The 22,087-nt window shown below is 40.6% G+C and overlaps 1 protein-coding gene across 1 annotated transcript; it reads right to left on the bottom strand.

The window, feature by feature from the left end:
• Positions 1–215: 215 nt before the first annotated feature.
• LOC139539270 (ras-related and estrogen-regulated growth inhibitor-like protein) lies at positions 216–1,971 on the bottom strand. Its single transcript, XM_071342128.1, has 4 exons — positions 1,858–1,971; positions 1,657–1,710; positions 1,468–1,544; positions 216–765 (listed from the first exon to the last, which is right to left on the bottom strand). The coding sequence occupies exons 1-4, from the start codon at positions 1,928–1,930 to the stop codon at positions 349–351; spliced, it is 621 nt and encodes a 206-aa protein (XP_071198229.1). The 5' UTR covers positions 1,931–1,971; the 3' UTR covers positions 216–348.
• Between the last annotated feature and the right edge of the window lie 20,116 nt (positions 1,972–22,087).

The raw sequence follows: 22,087 nt of genomic DNA, 5'->3' as shown, positions 1-22,087 counted from the left end.
AAGTATATTTAAAACTAAATAGTTTTAGACTTTTATTCAAGTAGTATTTTACTGGGTTACTTTCACTTTTACTTCAGTCATTTTCTATTAAGGTATCTTCACTTTTACTCAAGTATGACAATTGGGCACTTTTTCGATCACTGACATTTATTTCCACACCTACAATGCCATCTTCCCCTGTTTCTGCCCTTCATTGTCGTGTCTTAGCCATAAGGCAGTCTCTGGATCCCTTTGTCACATACCAAGTCCTGTCCTGATGCCAGAGCACAGACATCATACAACAACTCATGTCAGACCTATGCATACATTGATTACAGTATACAATGTCTTCCTCCCTGTGCCATAGTCTCACAGCGAATCCGTCCGTCTCCTGGCAAAAACTGCAGACATGCTTTTCACAATGCCCTTAATTCCAGCTTGCTTCTTGATGGCAGACTTGGACTCCCATATCCTGTCTATTAGTCCGTGAAACACCATCAGGACACTGTGGTAGTTCTCAGCAGCTGAAACCTCATAGAACTGGCAGTCTATTGTCAGGGTTAGGATTCTGCCCTCCTCACTGAGGACTGTCCGTCTGTGATTCAGGTCCCTCTTGTTGTCTACGATCACCATGGGCACCTTGACCATGCCCTGGAAGTCCTTAATGGACTGGATCAGCTTGGTGACAGAGTTGAAGCTGGCCCTTTCACAGATGCTGTAGACCAGGACAAAACCGTTCGCCCACTGGACTTTCTTCTCATATGGGGAGGTCTCCATGGACAGATCCTGGAAAAGGTTACAAGATATACAATTTGTATAGGCTTGCTTGGAGCAAAGAGTGAAAGGTTATGTATTGGGAAAGGAAGAATCTTGGGATAAGTTAGTCAGTCCATGTAAGCCCTATTTCTCTGGGCCGATTGTGTCCAGTCATTGTGGTCGTGCATGGTGCTAGTAAAAGTGGACTCATTCATGCCAAAGATAACCAGGCGCTTCACTGCAGTATGGGAAAATGGCAGCATCATAAATCTGTGTCCACCATAAAGGCACTTATAAAGAAGCCTATGATTAACTGAAGTGCTCTGTATAAGATGCCAAATATACTGAATTCTTGCAGTCATTTCAAAGGACTGAATACAGTTTCAGACATCATGATGATGGCATATTATAACAGCAGGTTGGCGTGTCTTGACATGAGGCAGAACTGAGCGATTTTCCCTTAGATAAGTCAGCTGCAAAGTCAAATTTGGCTCTATTGTAAAAATGCATGAAACTAAGTTAGCTTTTTGACCTTCATTTAAGGTTAGGGTAAGGCATTAGGGTTAGTAGTGTGGTTAAGGTTAGGGTTAAGGTTAGGTTTAAATTCAGATTTTATGACTTTGTGGCAGTGCCCGCTATTGACCACTCTGCAGAGCTGCCTCTATAACAAGATTAATGATGAAAAACATTAACCTGCATTATAACAGATTGAATATTAACATTTCGTAATACCTGACAACATGGTGAATCACAGATGTTAAAAGTTATGTCCCTTCCATCCATGACAACATTGTGGCTGTAGATTGATTCTGAAAGCAATTAACAGACAAATATTAATTTAGTTGTACTGCATAGGCCTACAATAGTAAAATGTTAGCTTGATATTACAATATCTGGTGATGACAGACAAACAAAACTTACCAATGTTCCCATATTCTCCAATGAATCTTCTACTTAAAACGTGGACTGTCAGCGCTGTGAAACAATCATCATCATCATCCTACTAAGTATGTTGAGGAAAGGAATGGATCCAGTTAGAAATGCCAGAATGGTCCACTGACCATTGCACTGTAGACTTGAATACATTGCACAAACGATAAATAATGAGAGATTTGGTCTCACCAGATTTACCAACCCTGTCTTTCCCAATAACTACTACATTAGCATCCATTTTTAAAGCGTTGAGGCCTGTCATTATTCTTTCTTCTGTTTATTTGTCTGACTGGCTCAAGACCATCTGAGATGTTGAGTAGCAGAGAGGGGAGTGGTGCGCACACTTGTTAAGGGGGCGTGGAAATATACTATACCATTCCATTCTGGATTTTATTTAGCATAGCCTAAAGACCGAAGAAAACTATTGTCTTAGCGTAAAGAATATCTAAACCTAACCCGACTTTTGAATAACCAACACGTTTGCAGCACACGTATTTACAAAATATACCTCACATTATTTTTAAAGTTTGTGGATATAATCATTGTATCTTCCAAATGGCAATTACGCATACGCATGAGGATAATGTCTGTTGAGGATTTGCATACAGTATTGGGGAAACTGTTGTTGTGCTTTACTATTGAGTGGTGTAAGATACGGCCTGATTACTTTGCTACCAAAGATAATAATTAGTTTTTTAAGAACAACGTATAAACGTGTTTGCATGCAAAGGGGGAGTGGAAACTAATATTTTGCAAGTGTGCGTAACTTATACAGTAGGCCTTCAAGATTTCATTTTATGGATACTGTACACTTACTATCTGAATATGATTATCTAAATGTAAATAATTGCGAAACGATTTTTTGTTTATATGTTACTAGCAGCAAACAACACAATGAAACTTTTGAGTCGTTTGTAAAAGCGAAAGTACTATGTAACCAAACGTGTGCTGTGATATTACAACCAACCACTAGATGGTAGCAAAACATTTGATAATTTTGGCATCAACAGATATGACTGTAGCCCACTAGATTTTGCCGCGACCTAACGAATGTTCTGGGAACTTTCACAGAACCAAGTTTGGTTTGCTGGAAACACACCTTTCAAAGATAACCTAAAGACATTACTGTGACTGACTTTTTTTCCCTTTTCTAAATGAAAAGTTGAGGTGAATTATTTGCCATCCTAATTTAGCAGGAGTGAATGATCGAAAATAGTTCAGAAGTAACCACAAGTTCAGTTGTGTTGCTGCTTTGTAATTGGAAGATATAGCTAATAGTGTGTTTTAATATACTTTAAATATATTTTGGTTTCATTTGAAAAGGGCATGAATTTTTCTTAGAATAATAACAGGGCTCCTCCTCACTGACTGCTTTATAACATAAGGAAAGAATGTTGAAATGTCAGGTTGTAAGAGAGGTTTAGATTAGGTTGAGATCTTTGGTAGCTCAAATCACAAGGCACACTGATAGTTTACTGCAGGCTGGCTGTATATACAATAATTCCATTATCAGAAAGCTGGTTAATGTGATATTAAGATACACTACATTACCAAAAGTATGTGGACACCTTCTCGTCAACAATCTCATTCCAAAATCATGAGCATTAATATGGAGATGGTCCTCCCTTCGCTGCTATAACAGCCTCCAATCTTCTCTGAAGGCTTAACACTAGATGTTGGAACATTGTTGTGGGGATTTTCTTCCATTCAGCCACAAGAGCATTAGTGAGGTTGGGCGATTAGGCCTGGCTCGCAGTCGGCGTTTCAATTCTGCCAATGGTGTTCGATGGGGTTGAGGTCAGGGCTCTGTGCAGTCAAGTTCTTCCACACCGATCTTGACAAACCATTTCTGTATGGACCTCGCTTTGTGCACGGAGGCATTGTCATGCTGAAACAGGAAAGGGCCTTCCCCAAACTGTTGCCAAGTTTGGAAGCACAGAATCGTCTACAATATCATTGTATTCTGTAGCGTTAAGGGACCTATCCCGAACAAGGAAAAACAGCTCCAGACCATTATTCCTCCTCCACCAAACTTTATAGTTGGCACTATGCTTTGGGGCAGGTGGCGTTCTCCTGGCGTCTGCCAAACCCAGATTCGTCAGTCGGACTGCCAGATGGTGAAGCGTGATACATTACTCCAGAGAACTTGTTTCCATGGCTCCAGAATCTAATGGCGGTGAGCTTTACACTACTCCAGCCGACGCTTGGCATTGCACATGTTAATCTTAGGCTTGTGTGTGACTGCTCGGCCATGGAACCCCATTTCATGAAGCTCCCGACGAACAGTTATTGCGCTGATGTTTCTTCCAGAGGCAGTTTGGAACTCGGTAGTGAGTGTTGCAACCGAGGACAGACTACACGCGTTAGGCGCTTTAGCACTCGGCGGCCCCGTTCTGTGAACCGTTGTTGCTCCTAGACATTTCCACTTCACAACAACAGGACTTACAGTTGATTGGGGCAGCTCAAGCAGGGCAGAAGTTTGACGAACTGACTTGTTGAAAAGGTGGCATCCTATGACGGTGCCACGTTGAAAGTAACTGAGCTCTTCATTATGGCCATTCTACTGCCAATGTTTGTCTATGGAGATTGCATGGTGCTGTGCTCTATTTTATACACCTGTCAGCAATGGGTGTGGCTGAAATAGCCGAATCCACTAATTTGAAGCAGTGTCCACATACTTTTGTGTATATTGTATTTGGCTTTTTGTACATAGCAGTTATTTTATCTCTGCAAGTAGAATTGTACTCGGATGCATTTATTTCAAATCAAATTCAAATCAAATGTATTTATTTAGCCCTTCTTACATCAGCTGATATATCAAAGTGCTGTAGAGAAACCCAGCCTAAACCCCAAACAGCAAGCAATGCAGGTGTAGAAGCACGGTGGCTAGGAAAAACTCCCTAGAAAGGCCAAAACCTAGGAAGAAACCTACAGAGGAACCAGGCTATGAGGGGCGGCCAGTCCTCTTCTGGCTGTGCCGGGTGGAGATTATAACAGAACATGGCCAAGATGTTCAAATGTTCATAAATGACTAGCATGGTCAAATAATAATAATCACAGTAGTTGTCGAGGGTGCAACAAGTCAGCACCTCAGGAGTAAATGTCAGTTGGCTTTTCATAGCCGATCATTGAGAGTATCTCTACCGCTCCTGCTGTCTCTAGAGAGTTGAAAACAGCAGGTCTGGGACAGGTAGCACGTCCGGTGAACAGGTCAGGGTTCCATAGCCGCAGGCAGAACAGTTGAAACTGGAGCAGCAGCACGGCCAGGTGGCCTGGGAACAGCAAGGAGTCATCCTGCCAGGTAGTCCTGAGGCATGGTCCTAGGGCTCAGGTCCTCCGAGAGAGAGAAAGAAAGAGAGAAAGAGAGAAGTAGAGAGAGCATACTTAAATGTACACAGGACACCGGATAAGACAGGAGAAATACTCCAGATATAACAGACTAACCCTAGCCCCCCGACACATAAACTACTGCAGCATAAATACTGGAGGCTGAGAAAGGAGGGGTCAGGAGACACTGTGGCCCCATCCGATGATACCCCCGGACAGGGCCAAACAGGCAGGATATAACCCCACCCACTTTGCCAAAGCACAGCCCCCACACCACTAGAGGGATATCTTCAACCACCAACTTACCATCCTGAGACAAGGCCGAGTATAGCCCACAAAGATCTCCGCCACGGCACAACCCAAGGGGGGGCGCCAACCCAGACAGGAAGACCACGTCAATGACTCAACCCACTCAAGTGACGCACCCCTCCTAGGGACGGCATGGAAGAGCACCAGTAAGCCAGTGACTCAGCCCCTGTAATAGGGTTCGAGGCAGAGAATCCCAGTGGAGAGAGGGGAACCGGCCAGGCAGAGACAGCAAGGGCGGTTCGTTGCTCCAGAGCCTTTCCGTTCACCTTCACACTCCTGGGCCAGACTACACTCAATCATATGACCTACTGAAGAGATGAGTCTTCAGTAAAGACTTAAAGGTTGAGACCGAGTCTGCATCTCTCACATGGGTAGGCAGACCATTCCATAAAAATGGAGCTCAATAGGAGAAAACCCTGCCTCCAGCTGTTTGCTTAGACATTCTAGGGACAATTAGGAGGCCTGCGTCTTGTGACTGTAGCGTACGTGTAGGTATGTATGGCAGGACCAAATCGGAAATATAGGTAGGAGCAAGCCCATGTAATGCTTTGTAGGTTAGCAGTAAAACCTTGAAATCAGCCCTTGCCTTAACAGGAAGCCAGTGTAGTATGGCATATGTCCCTTCCTTTTATTAGTGTAATGTAGAATGCCAATATTACAGATAAGATAGATGCTCTGACATAGTGAAAACGTCTGTATTATACATGTACATTTAGAAAAAAGTGTTATCTTTGATAATATGCCAACATTTTATAAAGCAGATAAACATATTCATATGATCCTTGCAACATGTTTGAAATAAATGCACCATATTTGTCCATGCAAAGAAATCATTGTGGATCCCTTGAGATACAGCACCTTCGCATGACATACTGCTTATGAAATAAAAGCTCTGCAAATTGTGACATGAAAGGGAACCTTGCTGAAAATAGGCCCCTTAATACAACTGCCTTGTACTTTGATAGGAATTGGAAGCTTGTTTGAAAAGGACATAGGCTAGCTGTATTAAATAGTCAAACATAATATGAAATATGCAGTTGCAGAATTTTACTTTCTTCAGAACTGAAGTATCCACAGCTCTTGTCTTGGTATAGTTTTGATAGTTATTTAGAAATTAGGCCAACAGTCAATCAACACAGAGCATGTCATTATGAATAATTTATTTCAGGTAACTAAGAGCAACATGTTATGGTCTGGATCAAATGTATTTAGTTTGAAAAAAGATGTTGGAAATTAGATGATAGCCACCAGTCACCCTGCATACTGCCACAAAATAAATCAGAATACTTGAAAATATTAGCTCAATAAAAAATCTGATCGTACTCTGTGCACTTAAAAAGGCAAGGAGTTGAGGCCTCCCGGGTGGTGCAGTGGTCTAGGGCACTGCATCGCAGCGCAAGCTGTGCCACCAGAGACTCTGGGTTCGCGCCCAGGCTCTGTCGCAGCCGGCCGCGACCGGGAGGTCCGTGGGGCGACTCACAATTGGCCTAGCGTCGTCCGGGTTAGGGAGGGTTTGGCCGGTAGGGATATCCTTGTCTCATCGCGCACCAGCGACTCCTGTGGCGGGCCGGGCGCAGTGCACGCTACCAAGGTAGCCAGGTGCACAGTGTTTCCTCTGACACATTGGTGTGGCTGGCTTCCGGGTTGGAGGCGTGCTGTGTTAAGAAGCAGTGCGGCTTGGTTGGTTGGGTTGTGTTTCGGAGGACGCATCGACCTTCGTCTCTCCCGAGCCCGTACAAGATAGTAATTACTAACAAGTGGATACCATGAAATTGGGGTAAAATGTATTAAAAAAATAAAAAAAGGCAACGAGTACAAATGGACACCAAAAATAGGATCCAAAAAATGTATATTATACGTACACAACTCTCGGGTATTTTATGAACGAGTAATTTGGTTTATTGGACCTTACTGTAAATGCTGACGATTACCATTGAGAATTCAGTTGCCACTGTCTTCCCCCTGAAAACAATTATTTAATTTCTCATGCTGTCAGAAGCCATAACATAGTTATTATTATTGCACCTGTGTGTGAAATACAACACGGGTGTCAGAGGCACATTTGTTTCCCTGTCAGTGAAGTGATACATTCTTTCTCAGATGAAAAAGGGTCGTATTTAAGCGATAATGCCCAAGAAGCCAGTGTTTGGAGAATATATTGGCACGGGTGTTGTTAGGCAAAGCGTTGCAATATATCCTCCAAACACCGGCTTTGAGGGCATTATCACTTTCATACAACGGGTTACCAACATATTCAAATAATGATTGACATATTTTCATATTTTATTTTTATGAATTTATTCATACTTCCACAAGATATAGTCCTGACACACATCTAGGATTGTTACACAAGCAGACCGGTCATTCTTTCTATCGGTTCGGTTGCTCTGTCTTTTTGTTCTGTTTCTATGGACGCGACTCAGTCGTTCGTTCTAAATGTTCCATTGCCATACTGGCTGGAAACGTTCTTATCCCTTGCTTGCTAACTAGCCAGCTACGGCTAACGTTGTCTTGTAAAAATGTATGTAGAAATGTTGCCTGCCTGTCTGTCTCGTCACGACTCCGGAAAGGTTCATTACTATGGGACAGCTGGAGATCAAATTTGAATATTGAAACAATGTTGCAAATGTCGGAGAGACAGACAGCAAGGTTTATGCAAATCTCCGCTGTTAAAAATTAAAGGTTTGTCTAAAAGAAATGTGAGATAATGTTTAGATGCTTTTTATAGTGGAGATCAAGTTTAGAAATAGCCTGGCTTGGCTGATGAGACAGTGGGTTGTGCAGTCAGATGGAACAGAGTAAATAGGCATTTTAACGTCATAGATTTAGATTAGAGTCTGACAACATTATTGGCCTCTCATTGTCAATGCTGAATATTCTGTAGTCAGTGGACTTCTGTAGTCAGTGGGTATTGTGCAAATAAAAAATATAGAAAGTTACTATGATTGTGTAATGACTTTATAATAACAAACCCATTATTTTATGGATGTTTCCTGAAATAGATTTCCATAATTTTGAATGCCACAGTCCATTTAACTATGTACCCTGGGAGTCTTAGTCTATTTTTGTCAGATTTGTCTCTTGAAGTCAACTGAACCACTTAAATGGCATAACGCTGATTATTCATTAGTGCGACAGTCATTAGGCACAGCCAAATGTGTTGGATGATGTGCAATGATTGGAATCTGTGTAGACAGCAAACTGAGGGTGAGGGAAAAGTGTAGAGGGAACTCGATTCATCTGCTGTATGGACAGTGGGTCTACAGTATATTCTCTGACCTGGGTGGCAGTGTTATTGTTGTACGAACTGACACTGTCTCTAAATGTTAAAGTAGGCCTACAGTCTGTGGTGCTAAAATTGTTAATAGCAACTGCAGTTAACTGTAGATAACACAGGCAAAGGAAAAACAGACCCTTGGTCATTAAATGTTGTATGACCCGTTTGAGAAAGCTATGTTGCAATAAAGACATGCATTTAATTTCAGATGGTAAATCCACTCTCAAAATTCCTCCCCTTACTTTAACAACACATTAAGAATGCTAAAAGGGGTTTCAACCATGCGTTTCTTACTATTGTATTCCTTTTAGACAGGTTGTATTTGGAATGTAAAAGACAACCTATGGCAACATGGTAATTTAGCATAGGGAAACTGCACGTTGTAAGCATGAGCTAATAATTAATTCATTGCTGTAAGTGTTAATGGTCCCTTATAATTAACATTACTTTGGGCAGAGATTAAAACCTCTTAAGGAACGGACCCTTTTTTTCATTTTTTTTGCCTAAAATGACATGCCCAAATCTAACTGCCTGTAGCTCAGGACCAGAAGCAAGGATATGCATATTCTTGATACCATTTGAAAGGAAACACTTTCAAGTTTGTGGAAATGTGAAATTAATGTAGGAGAATATAACACATTAGATCTGGTAAAAGATAATACAAAGAAAAAAACATGCACATTTATTTTTTTATTTTTTCCTCATCTTTGAAATGCAAGAGAAAGGTAACCATGTATTATTCCAGGTTAGGCGCAATTTCTATTTTGGCCACTAGATGGCAGCAGTGAATGTGCAAGGTTTTAGACTGATCCAATAAACCATTGTTTTTCTGTTCAAAATGTTGTATCAAGTCTGCCCAAATGTGTCTAATTGGTTTATTGATACATTTTCAAGTTCATAACTGTGCACTCTCCTCAAACAATAACATGTTATTATTTCACTGTAATAGCTACTGTAAATTGGACAGTTAGATTAACAAGAATTTAAGCTTTCTGTCCATATAAGATATGTCTATGTCCTGGGAAATGTACTTGTTACTTACAACCTCATGCTAATCACATTAGCCTACGTTAGCTCAACCGTCACGCGGGGGGAGACCGATCCTGTAGAGGTTATTAAGGAAGTAGTACAGTATTTTTCTCTACTTCTCATTATTTCTGAGGTGACTGCTTTCAGCTAAAAGCTGAGAGAAGAGGTTGGTTGTCTCCTAAACAGAAGATTGGTTGCTTTAATGACATATTCAGTAGACCTACTGATTGTGGTTGGCTCTCTGTCCATGGGAAACTGCTGCTGCTGCTATTTTAGATTTCTGAACCAATGTACAGACGTACTGTCACGTTCCTGACCTGTTTTATGTTATTTTTGTATGTGTTTAGTTGGTCAGGGCGTGAGTTGGGGTGGGCATTCTATGTTTTGTGTTTCTATGTTTAGGTCACTTGTAATTAGCCTTATATGGTTCTCAATCAGAGACAGGTGTTTGACGTTTTCCTCTGATTGAGAACCATATATAGGTTGGCTGTTCACACTGTTTGTTTGTGGGTGATTGTCTTCCGTGTCTGTGTCTGCGCACCACACGGGACTGTTTCGTTTGTTCGTTCGTTTTATGTAGTCTGTTCCTGTTCATGCGTTCTTCGTGTATATGTAAGTTCGTTTGTTCAGGTCTGTTGACTTCGTTTTGTTATTTTGTAAGTTATTCAAGAGTTCTTCGTGTTTCGTCTTTATTTAATAAATTCATTATGGCATCATACCTCGCTGCATTTTGGTCGAATCCTTGCTCCTCCTCTTCGGATGAAGAGGAGGAGGAGAACCGTTACACGTACAGCTTAATAATACATTTATTTATATGGTAAATATTAAAATCAGTATGGTAATGTTTCTTTTTTCAGAGTTTTAAGAAATGTTGTCACATACAGTATGCAACTGTCAACAGTGAGCACATAGCCTACTTCCTACTCTCCATTGAAAATATGTTTTTAATGTAAAGCCGGTTGACCGGAAGCTCCCTCCGCTGTGTGTGTTCTTATGCAAATAAATCTTCTTATGGGCTTAGCTCACACTTACTTTACATGTTTGATAATTCCATTTACCCCTGATACAAGGGTGTGTTAAGAAACATAGAATGAAAAGGAAATGAAAGGCCTATAGTGGCAAGCAAGCCTGTATGAAATTTACATTGGATTTGTAATTCTCTCTGAAAAATCCTGCTGCAAATTAAAGAGACTAAAACTGAGCCAACTGCAGTTGTGATATGATGCCATATTAATTTGTTATTGGTAAAGCCTTGGCTTCAACAAAACTATTTCACAGTCCTGATGTTCTTTTGAAACCAGGCAATGCTTATTCAGATATCCCACATTTAACTGCCATTGTAGGCTACTCACCTGACTGGCTGTGTCCAACTCATCCTGTAAGGACACTAGTGCAGAGACACCTGCAGGACATCTTACATTTACACAGACATTTCACTGAGAACAGTATTTTAGTAGTATAGTTATGTTCTGTCTTGCAAGTGATACTTTTGACGACAAAGGTTAGATATGCAAGAATCTGTAAAAATCTAGAATCTGTCAGAGTCCGGAACAGTGTGCTCTGTGGCTTTCTCTGTTGCCATAGATTAGATTGTATATTTTCATTGACGTTTTCAGCAGGGCTTCCTCGCCAGCTGAATTGCAGAAACCATTGATTTCTCTGAAATATCGCAATGCCTGTGCCTTTAAGATAAATATGTGGCTAGGGAAAGCAATGTGTTTGCCCGTCTTTACAAACTGATCAAACAGCTGCCATAATGGATGGTGCATTATGCTGAATTATTGGACATGCACTATTTCACGACTAGCCAGGACAACTGAGTGTGCCCCCCTGCTATACATCACACCTCTGCTCGGTCCCTGACTGCACTGTACACAGGCAGAGCCATAAACTAGAGGGAGTTCTTTATCACTGCAGCCCTGGCTAGTGTCATTTGTCCTCCTGAGAGGTGGGGCTTCAGACAGGCTGAGTGAATGACAGCCCCACAGATCCTCCCAGGCCACTGAAGGGACCTTGGCTAAGAGATACTCTGGTGACTGGCCTTCATCCATTCATAAGTCACAAGCTTCCCTCTTGATTTATGTCTTTAGGATAATTTATTAGGCATTTGAATCTCATATACTGTAGGCTTACATCTGATTCCTATCTGATTCTAGCTACAGGCTTCCTTCCCCGGCTGTATTGGAGTCTAGCCAACAGACTTGCTGTAAAACCTTCATGCAAAATGTCATTTTTGCTGTTTGTTTGGTGATACAACAAAATCAGAGTGCGCTTGAAGCCAAATATGTATCTTTGTAATTGTATTATTTCCTGATAAAGATGCTAAAATTGTTGGACTTAATCATGCAGTAAAGCATTATGTTGGAGTGCCTCTTCACAGACTTAAACCAAAGAACAGTTCTTCGGACCAGTTGCTACATTCATTTTTGGACTTATAAATTAATTATATTTACCCATAGACTATTGAAGAATATAACTTATACATTCCTCATGAGCTTAGCTCACCTGTCATACCTCATCAGAACCCCAAACATATACTCCAACGTGTATAAATAATGTAAATGTAAACAAACACTTTATAGCATCAAAACGTGGTTAAAACTATATTGTTGATCTCATGGATGGTCAGTTCTTGCATCCATAGTTCTGTCTATGAATTTGAGAATGGTTCCATTTCTCCAGGCCCATCCCTCAGCTTTTTACCAAAACAAGGGTCAGGGAGAACGCTTTCTAATTGTTTCTACTGCTGATTGCAGCTTTAAAGACATAATTCATCAGAGGCAGCTGATGCCTTCATTAGACAGCTGCAGTACATGCAGAGTTGGATGTAAGGGAGGGAAGAGGAGGGAAGAGGAGGCTATTTGCATGTCATTTCCCCATCAGGAAGGAAGCTCTCCCAACTGGCAACTTCAGGATTACAGGCTGAGCAGAAAGGACTGGACCACCCTGTCTTTTCATATGCAGCTGAAAATAAACTTCTGCTCCAAGAGGGGGGAGGAGACTCAGTATCTTCAGTGTGTAAATATGCTGTTCATGTGGCGATGAGTCTTTTATTATTTCTGCAAAACTCACACAGATGAGTCCACATAATATAATAGCTGAGGGATTCTGGTTGTGGGTAGGGTATTGGGTGATCTCAGAACCATCTACTTGATAGAATTAGGATGGTGATGGTAAAGCTATTGTAAAAATGCCGTATAACATACTTACGATGAGTAATTTCAGCAATGAATTATGATAATATGAAGTCAGAATGCATGAAGACTGTTGAACACTGCTTTGTTACTGATGTAGTCTTAAATTGCCTCAAGGAAATCCTCGTTCCAGGCTGTCAACCTCTCCCTGGCTGACTTCACTTGTTGCTTTTAGTTCAGTTGCACTTGACTTCTGAAATGGTTGTTACTCAGGGAAAAGCAGCCAATATAAATGTTTTATGCCATAAATATGGTAAGTGTTTCATAATGGTCCCTAAACGGTCCCTAAAATTACCCATAATACCCTCCCCCACATTGCCTCTCAGGTTGCATTCCATCAGATAGGCTGTGTGATTGACTTACTGCAACAACACCAGTTTTATTTTCAGTCACTCTAAACTCGTACTGTTTGACATTCTGCCAGTATTGGGGAGTAATGAACTACATGTAGTTCAACTAGTAATTTAACTACATTTTGTAGTAGCTTGGTGGTAGTTGAACTAAATTCTAATTTAGGTAGTGTTTTCAGTTGTTAATTACTTTTTTGCCATGTAGCAGTGTAGCTAACTACGGGAACTACACACAATTTTTTGTGCTACAAAAAAACAGAAAATATGGGTGTAGTAGGCATGAATTTCCTTTCTTTTTTTAAAGATCAGAACTGCCTAATTCACACTTGGAACATAGGTTTTGTGTGTAATAAGCTAAATTATACATTCTGTTAACAGCTGTCTCCAGAGTGATCTGTTCTTGCAATTTGTAGCCTATGACATTTCAGATTTAGATATGATAATTTTTCACAAAGAAGTTTGGATGTAGTGAACTTCTTTTTCAAAGTAACTTTGGTTAAGTAAACTTAATTTTTGTTAAGGGTAGCTTTAGTGTAGCTTAAAACACATTTTAGTGTGAAGTAACTGGTAGTTTGTTAAACTATATTTTCAAAGTAGCTTCACCAACACCACATTCTCAGTGGTGAAACCTAAACGTTATCACTGAAACATGTATAGATGTTTGAAAGGTAATCAGGAGGAGACTCAACACAGTCGAGAAACTAAAGATAGCTAACGCTGCCTTTTTCCCTACGTGTGTTCCTTCCGTGTCCAGCATAGAGAGATTTATGACATGGTGAATAAAAGAAAGAGTCTCAGTTAACTAGCACTCACTAGATTATAGTAAGTCATGGTGGGAGTAATGAAATGTTTCATGTTGTCTTCCCAGTCAAGCATCACTGAGCCTGCTATTAAAACAGAGCAGAGGAGTGATTGTGGATGGAAGGCAGCCTGGCTCTTGTCACATTGTAAACAATGGAGGCTCCTTGCTCTCTTTCCATGCCTTCCCGTTTATCTAGACAATTTTACTTAAGTGGTTTGGAATGGATTGGGTTGACAATCCCAGTGGTGTAAAGTACATAAGTAAAAATATGTTAAAGTACTACTTAAGTAGTTTTTGGGGGGTATCTTTATTTTCACTATTTATATTTTTGACAATGTTTACTTTTACTTCACTACATTCCTAAAGAAAATAATGTAATTTTTACTCCACACATTTTCCCTGACACCCAAAATTACTCGTTACATTTTGATTGCTTATCAGGACAGGAAAATGGCCCAATTCACAGACTTATCAAGAGAATATCCCTGGTCATCCCTACTGCCTCTGATCTGGCGAACTCCCTAAACACAAATGCTTAGTTTGTAAAAGATGTCTGAGTGTTGGAGTGTGCCCCTGGCTATTCATACATTTTAAAAAAGAACAAGAAAATTGTGCTGTCTGGTTTGCTTAATATAAGGAATGTGAAATTATTTATACTTTTACTTTGACTTTGGATACTTAAGTATATTTTAGCAATTACATTTAGTTTTGATACTTAAGTATATTTAAAACGAAATACTTTTTTGTATTTTACTGGGTTACTTTTACTTGAGTCATTTTCTATTAAGTTATCTTTACTTTTACTGAAGTATGACAATTGGATACTTTTTCCACCACTGGACAATCCTCTCTGCACTGTAGTCATGGAGCTAGAGGCAAAGGGAGCACAGTCAGCAGCTTTGAAAACTCCTTGTAAATTTATAGCAGATTTTCTGGAGTGAGACCCCCCTGAATCATTAAGCATGTTTGCCTCCAGTTCCCTCTTTTAGTCTAGTCTCCATGTTGAATGCTAGCCGCAATCGTACCAACTGTAAGTTTAGTCTGTGGGAATTTATAGTATTTCTTTGCGAAACAAAAGTTGATTATACACTTCATAATGCCCCATTACAAATCTACAATTACATTAGTCACTTTGTGTTAGAATGTAGGCCTATTGTACATTGTACTGAAACTCATCTTGTGTCCACATGGAGGGATCAAGGTCTATTTCCATACATTAAGTGAAAATATGTTACAGGCTTGCTGTTACTGTGGCAATGTATCTACAGTACAACTCCTATATAGCCAAGTTTGACATCATAGTAACGCAACGCAAAAATTCTTGACACAGTGAAGTCCAGGAATAGCATAGCTAGTAGACATAAATCATACATTTCCAGTTATTCTAATGGACTGCAGCTGAGCAAAATTAGTCAGTAAACCTCATGAAACATTAAGCAACGCACGGGACAACTTGCAGAGTTTTGTGTCTATTGTGACAGTGGGCTTTTTGGATCTGGTGTCCTCTTAAACGTCTTTTCGACATTAATTATCACCACTCATGTCACACACCAAATGCATACTGGCTGTCAGTCGATGACTTATAGACCATACTCAGGACATGGAATCTTCTGTTACCAAGGAGATTATTAACCTTTCAAAATTCGACAACTTCACAATTATTTTATACCCTCTTATGATCTAACAGTATATCGCACGTGGCAGTGATAGTTTGACACTTCTTCCCAGAGAGACTGTGAAATCCCACCCACTTGGTGGATAATGCCTTCAGTCTCACAAAAAGCTTAGCTCTAAGTTCCCCTCTGAATCCCTTGGATGGCTGAGGAGACAGTTGATGTATACGTCTGTTTCTCCTCATTTGCCAGTTCTAACTGTGCTCACTGTGCCGGGTGGGGAGGGTTTAATTAAAGAGATTACTGGTCCGTTGAAATTAAAATTTGGGAATATGTCCAAACTCCACGTTGCGGAAGTGTCGTTCCTGCAGTAAATGCCTAATATCCCTCTTAATCATTTTTATCCAGAGCTCTGATATACCATTCTGATGTCTCATTACTGCAGCCAAATGTACACAAAAGCAGAGAAGAGCAGAGTTGATAGGGACATCATTTCCCCCTCTCATTCTGCAGCAATTAGTGCACTTCAAAAGAGATGATCCACGGTAGTTAAGTCACAAAGCATGCGGGTTTTCTACAAGGAACACTTACCTTTTACCTCAATAAACAAACACTAGATAGTAATTTACACACATTTGTTTCTTATTAATTTCCTCTAAATGTTCTAAGAAATACAACTGATTTATAGACTTCAGTCCAGTAACATGGATGTATTGCCACCTGAATCAAGTGGAACAGCCACGTTAAGAGAGCTTTGAGGGCCTTGTTCATGCATCAGTCTTTTTTTACCATCACTGGACCAGAGTAGTGTCTGTCTATATAATTCTCAGTGAGGCAGTAATATATGACAGATCTGCAACCAATGTCCCTATTTGTGAATGAGGTTACAGCAATAGCTCTTCCAAAGCAGCCCTTTTTGCTATTGTTTTCACTGAGGCCCTCTGGTTATTCAAGGTACCATACCAACAGGTTTATAATCTAGGTCCTGGACTTTCATTTTAGCTTAGCAGTTCACTTTGACTCCTTACATATGCAGTTCAACTTGTCCTTCTAGTCCAGTGGCTTTGCATTTCATCTTCTCTTCTACCTGCTTCATAATATCATGGTCATTTCTCTATGCCATGTCTAGAACAGGCATGTGCTGAGCTAGAATGCCCACGAGCATTTGGCTATGAGCCAAAACAAACAAACACAAGCATTTTTTGACTATTTCAGCTGGGCTTATAGTACACCACAACCGTTGTAGAGTAAGTACAAGAACGAGGTGTTTGTGAGTGTAGCCTGAGAGGACTTAGTCAGGGTACAGTAGCCCAGCCAGATCACTGGGAGATGGGATGAGTAAACAGCAGGCCGCCCCTCTGTGGAGCGGACCTGCATCTGGAAATAAGCACTGAATCCCATGGCTTAACCTACCTTGGGGAAGAAATCAGAGCAGGTTGCTAGTTCATTTGAGCTACAGGGTATGTGCCATGTTTTAAACACTCACCTCAGCAGTGCAGGCGATAGAAGTTGAAAACCACACGCTGCGCCTTTTACTGATACTAGTCTAAAAATAGACAGAAAAGCCTCAGCGTGACATGGTTTGAACATAGAACAGACACTGACACACTATTTTAAGAGGCCACAATCACTAAGCCTCCTAAAATGTTTTAAGTAACTCCTGAAGCTAAGCTGCAAATAGCATTTTACTGTCTTTATAATCATTGAGTATTTATGTGCCTCGCAGAACTCTCTGATTTCTGAAAGAAAAAAGCTGAACTCCACATTTAATTGCACTTTTGGTCAGTACAGTATATTATACAATTGGGTACAAAGGGAGGGCAGCACACTGTTGTACTATGAATCTGATATTATTGTCTGCGTTATACACTGAGTGTACAAACATTATGAACATCTGCTCTTTCCATGGCAGACTGACCAGGTAAATCGAGGGGAAAGCTATGATCCCTTATTGATGTCAATTGTTCAGTCCACTTCAATCAGTGTAGATGAAGGGGAGGAGACAGGTTAAAGAAGTATTTTCAAGCCTTGAGACAAATGAGACATGGATTGTGTATGTGTGCACTTCAGAGGGTGAATGGGTAAGGTAGTAGGTGCCAGGCACACCGGTTTGTGTCAAGAACTGCAACACTGCTGGGTTTTTAATGCTCAACAGCTTCCCATGTGTATCAAGAATGTTCCACCATTCAAAGGACATCCAGCCAACTTGACCCAACTGTGGAGTCAACATGAGCCAGCATCCCCGTGGAACGCCTTCAACACCTTGTAGAGTCCATGCCCCACCGAATTGATGTGTTCTCTCACTGTCGTGAGTGCTGTGGCAAAGGGCATGCACACTGTACACCATGCACTCAGTGATCTTTTAATTGTAAGCTGCAGTCCACCGCCACTAGAACTCATTCCAGTAGTTGAAATACTGCATTACTGCCATGACCTGCTACACAGTAGTCTTTATACTTACACAATACAGATGGTGCCTTAACTGTTTGGTTTGTAAAGCAATACAGCAGAGTGATGTTTATAAAAATCCTGAGTTTGTCTAAGCAACGATTTGCTGCAGGCAAAAACAGATCATAGTTGAATGTGCAATAATATACCGTGGCCAATGCAAGTCAGGAACATTTATATGCATGGGTATGAGTGTAGTTAAATGATGTTAGGGAGAAGGAATTGTGGGGAGTTGGAGGCAGGTAGGATTGATGCTGTGGGTTTCCTACTAAAAGCTTTGTGCTGGTTATCCATGGGGACAATGGGGGCCTGGGCCTGGGGCCTGGGCCTGGGGCCTGGGCCTGGCTCACTCCTCCCTCCAGGTGAAATTCCAGCTCTGCTGTGGAGCGCTTGATTATGTAGTGCCTGAGTCCAGATTGGCCCAGTATCTCTGTGCAACGGCGGAGAAGGGGAGCTGTCATAGTCTGCGTATGAACATGCAATAGAGTCTATTTCAATGACAAAATAAAAACATTATAAAAAGCCACAGCATCTTAAACCTTAACGATCAATAAATAAACCGCAGGTATGTGACTAACTTATCATAAATATGAAATGCATCTTCGATTTCTGCTCACATTCTTTCTACGGAATTAAGAAATATTTCAGGTTTTGTGATCAGTGACAGCGGATTGAAGCTTTGATTAAGTGTTTGTAGATTTTTGTTTACGAGGCCTTGTTGTACAGTGGCTCCATTTGGGTCTGAGAATATCATATGTAGCTGGTAATAGCATCCTTGTGTTTGCTCCATGGAACACGTTAGTGTAATGGTACAGTAGATCCAGATATCTGGATTGTCATTAGTGAAGCCAGTGCTTGTGAATGCCCAATGTTTACGTTAATGATCTCTGTTGACTGTCAGATGGGCTAATCCAAATGTATAGTAGGGTCAAGACCTTGAAGTTTCTCAGTTGAGAAAAATAAATAAACACTTAATTTTGTACAGGTTTATCAGTGTTGTTCATAACACTACACTTCCTGTTTTATGACATTGTCAAACATTAGCAGTGTGTGATTACTTTTTCACATTCACACAGAGGTGAAGGGAACTTTACTGACCCTCCCAATTCTAAGATGTGAACACACAAGGTATGAGTCACTGCTTGTCTTCTTAGCTCTACAGTATGTGCTTGAACAGTCAGGCTATCAACACTGATGGAAAAAGCCCAGGAACCATTTGCACATAGAGAACCCACAATGCCTTAGGTCCTGCATGGTTCACTGCACTACAAAGTTCTCAGAGGGAGGCTGGGAGTTTGTAAGAGGCTGGGAGTTTGTAGTGGGACAACTTCCGCTGAAACTGGAGGGTGCGCAATTCAAATAAATAATCATAAATATTATGGATTTTAAACATTTAGGTACAGTTGAAGTCGGAAGTTTACATACACCTTAGCCAAATACATTTAAACTCAGTTTTTCACAATTCCTGACACTTAATCCTAGTAAAAATTCCCTGTCTTAGGTCAGTTAGGATCACCACTTTATTTTAAGAATGTGAAATGTCAGAATAATAGTAGAGAGAATGATTTATTTCAGCTTTTATTTATTTCATCACATTCCCAGTAGGTCAGACTTTTACATACACTCAATTAGTATTTAGTAGCATTGCCTTTAAATTGGTTAACGGGGGTCAAACGTTTCGGGTAGCCTTCCACAAGCTTCCCACAATGAGTTGGGTGAATTTTGGCCCATTCCTCATGACAGTGCTGGTGTAACTGAGTCAGTTTTGTAGGCCTCCTTGCTCGCAATAGCTTTTTCAGTTCTACCCACATTTTTTCTATAAGATTGAGGTCAGGGCTTTGTGATGGCCACTCCACTACCTTGACTTTGTTGTCCTTAACCTTTCTGGCGCAGGCGTTTCGCTAGCGACCCACCTCAACAACATCCGGTGAAATTGCAGAGCGCCAAATTCAAAATACAGAAATAGTCAAAATAAACATTCATAATAAATACAAGTGTTATACATCGGCTTAAAGATTAACTTCTTGTTAATCCAGCCACTTTGTTAGATTTCAAAAAGGCTTTACGGCGAAAGCATACCATGCGAATATCTGAGGACAGCCGCCCCGCATACAAAAGCATGAAAAACATTTTCCAACAAAACAGATGCATCACAAAAGTCAGAAATAGTGACAAAATAAATCGCTTACCTTCGAAGATCTTCATCTTTTTGCAATCCCAAAGGACTCAGTTACACAATGAACGGTCGTTTTGTTCAATAAAGTCCTTCTTTATATCCCAAAAATGTCAGTTTATTTAGCGCGTTTGATTCAGATATACACCGGTTCCAACTCGCCCAACATGCCTACAAAATATCTAATAAGTTACCTGTAAACTTGGTGCAAACATTTCAAACAACGTTTCTAATCCAACCTCAGGTACCCTAAAATGTAAATAATCGATAAAATTTGAGACGGAGTAAACTGTTTCCAATACCAGAGAAAAACAACACAGAGCGCGCTTTCATTCACACGCACCAAAAGCCTCGAGTCCACCTGAGTGACACTTATAAAGAATACGACTACTTCTTCATTTTTCAAAAAACAAAACATTGAACAATTTCTAAAGACTGTTGACATCTAGTGGAAGCCATAGGACCTATAATCTGGGTCCTAATAATTCGGCTTCCCCATAGAAAAGTATTGGCAATGACCTCAACAACAAAAAATTCCCTGGATGGATTGTCCTCTGAGTTTTGCCTGCCAAATCAGTTCTGTTATACTCACAGACATTATTTTAACTGTTTTAGAAACGTTAGAGTGTTTTCTATCCACTACTGCCATGCATATGCATATCCTAGGTTCTGGGCCTGAGTAACAGGCAGTTTACTTTGGGCACCTCAGTCATCCAAACTTCCAAATACTGCCCCCTATCCCTAAGAAGTTTTAAGCCATGTTGACACAACTTTGGAAGTATGCTTGGGGTCATTGTCCATTTGGAAGACCCATTTGCGACCAAGCTTTAACTTCCTGACTCATGTCTTGAGATGTTGCTTCAATATATCAACATAATTTTCCTCCCTCATGATGCCATCTATTTTGTGAAGTGCACCAGTCCCTCCTGCAGCAAAGCACCCCCACAACATGATGCTGTCACCCCCGTGCTTCACAGTTGGGATGGTGTTCTTCGGCTTGCAAGCCTCCCCCTTTTTCCTCCAAACATAACGATGGTCATTATGGCCAAACAGTTCTATTTTTGTTTTATCAGACCAGAGGACATTTCTCCAAAAAGTATGATCTTTGTCCCCATGTGTTGAAAACCGTTGTCTGGCTTTTTTATTGAGGTTTTGGAGCAGTGGCTTCTTCCTTGCTGAGCGGCCTTTCAGGTTATGTCGATATAGGACTCGTTTTACTGTGGATATAGATACTTTTGTACCTGTTTCCTCCAGCATCTTCACAAGGTCTTTTGTTCTTGTTCTGGGATTGATTTGCACTTTTCGAAACCAAATTATGTTCATCTCTAGGAGACAGAACGCATCGCTTTCCTGAGCGGTATGACGACTGCGAAGTCCAATGGTGTTTATACTTGCATACTATTGTTTGTACAGATAAATGTGGTACCTTCATGCGTTTGGAAATGGCTCCCAAGGATGAACCAGACTTGTGGCGTTCTACAATTTGTTTTCTGAGGTCTTGGCTGATTTCTTTTGATTTTCCCCTGATGTCAAGCAAAGAGGCAGTGAGTTTGAAGGTAGGCCTTGAAATACATCCTCGGGTGCACCTCCAATTGACTCAAATGATGTCAATTAGCCTATCAGAAGCTTCTAAAGCGATGACATAATTTTCTGGGATTTTCCAAGCTGTTTAAAGGCACAGTGAACTTAGTGACCCACTGGAATTGTGATACAGTGAATTATAATTGAAATAATCTGTCTGTAAATAATAGTTGGAAAAATGACTTGTGTCATACACAAAGTAAATGTCCTAACCGACTTGTCAAAACTATAGTTTGTTAACAAGAAATTTGTGGACTGGTTGAAAAACGAGTTTTAATGACTCCAACCTAAGTGTATGTAAACTTCCGACTTCAAC

This window comes from Salvelinus alpinus, chromosome 15 (assembly GCF_045679555.1).
Source record: "Salvelinus alpinus chromosome 15, SLU_Salpinus.1, whole genome shotgun sequence".
NCBI classification, from domain to species: domain Eukaryota; kingdom Metazoa; phylum Chordata; class Actinopteri; order Salmoniformes; family Salmonidae; genus Salvelinus; species Salvelinus alpinus.
The sequence above is the reverse complement of the archived record's forward strand: the minus strand, read 5'-3'. Positions and strand labels throughout refer to the sequence as shown.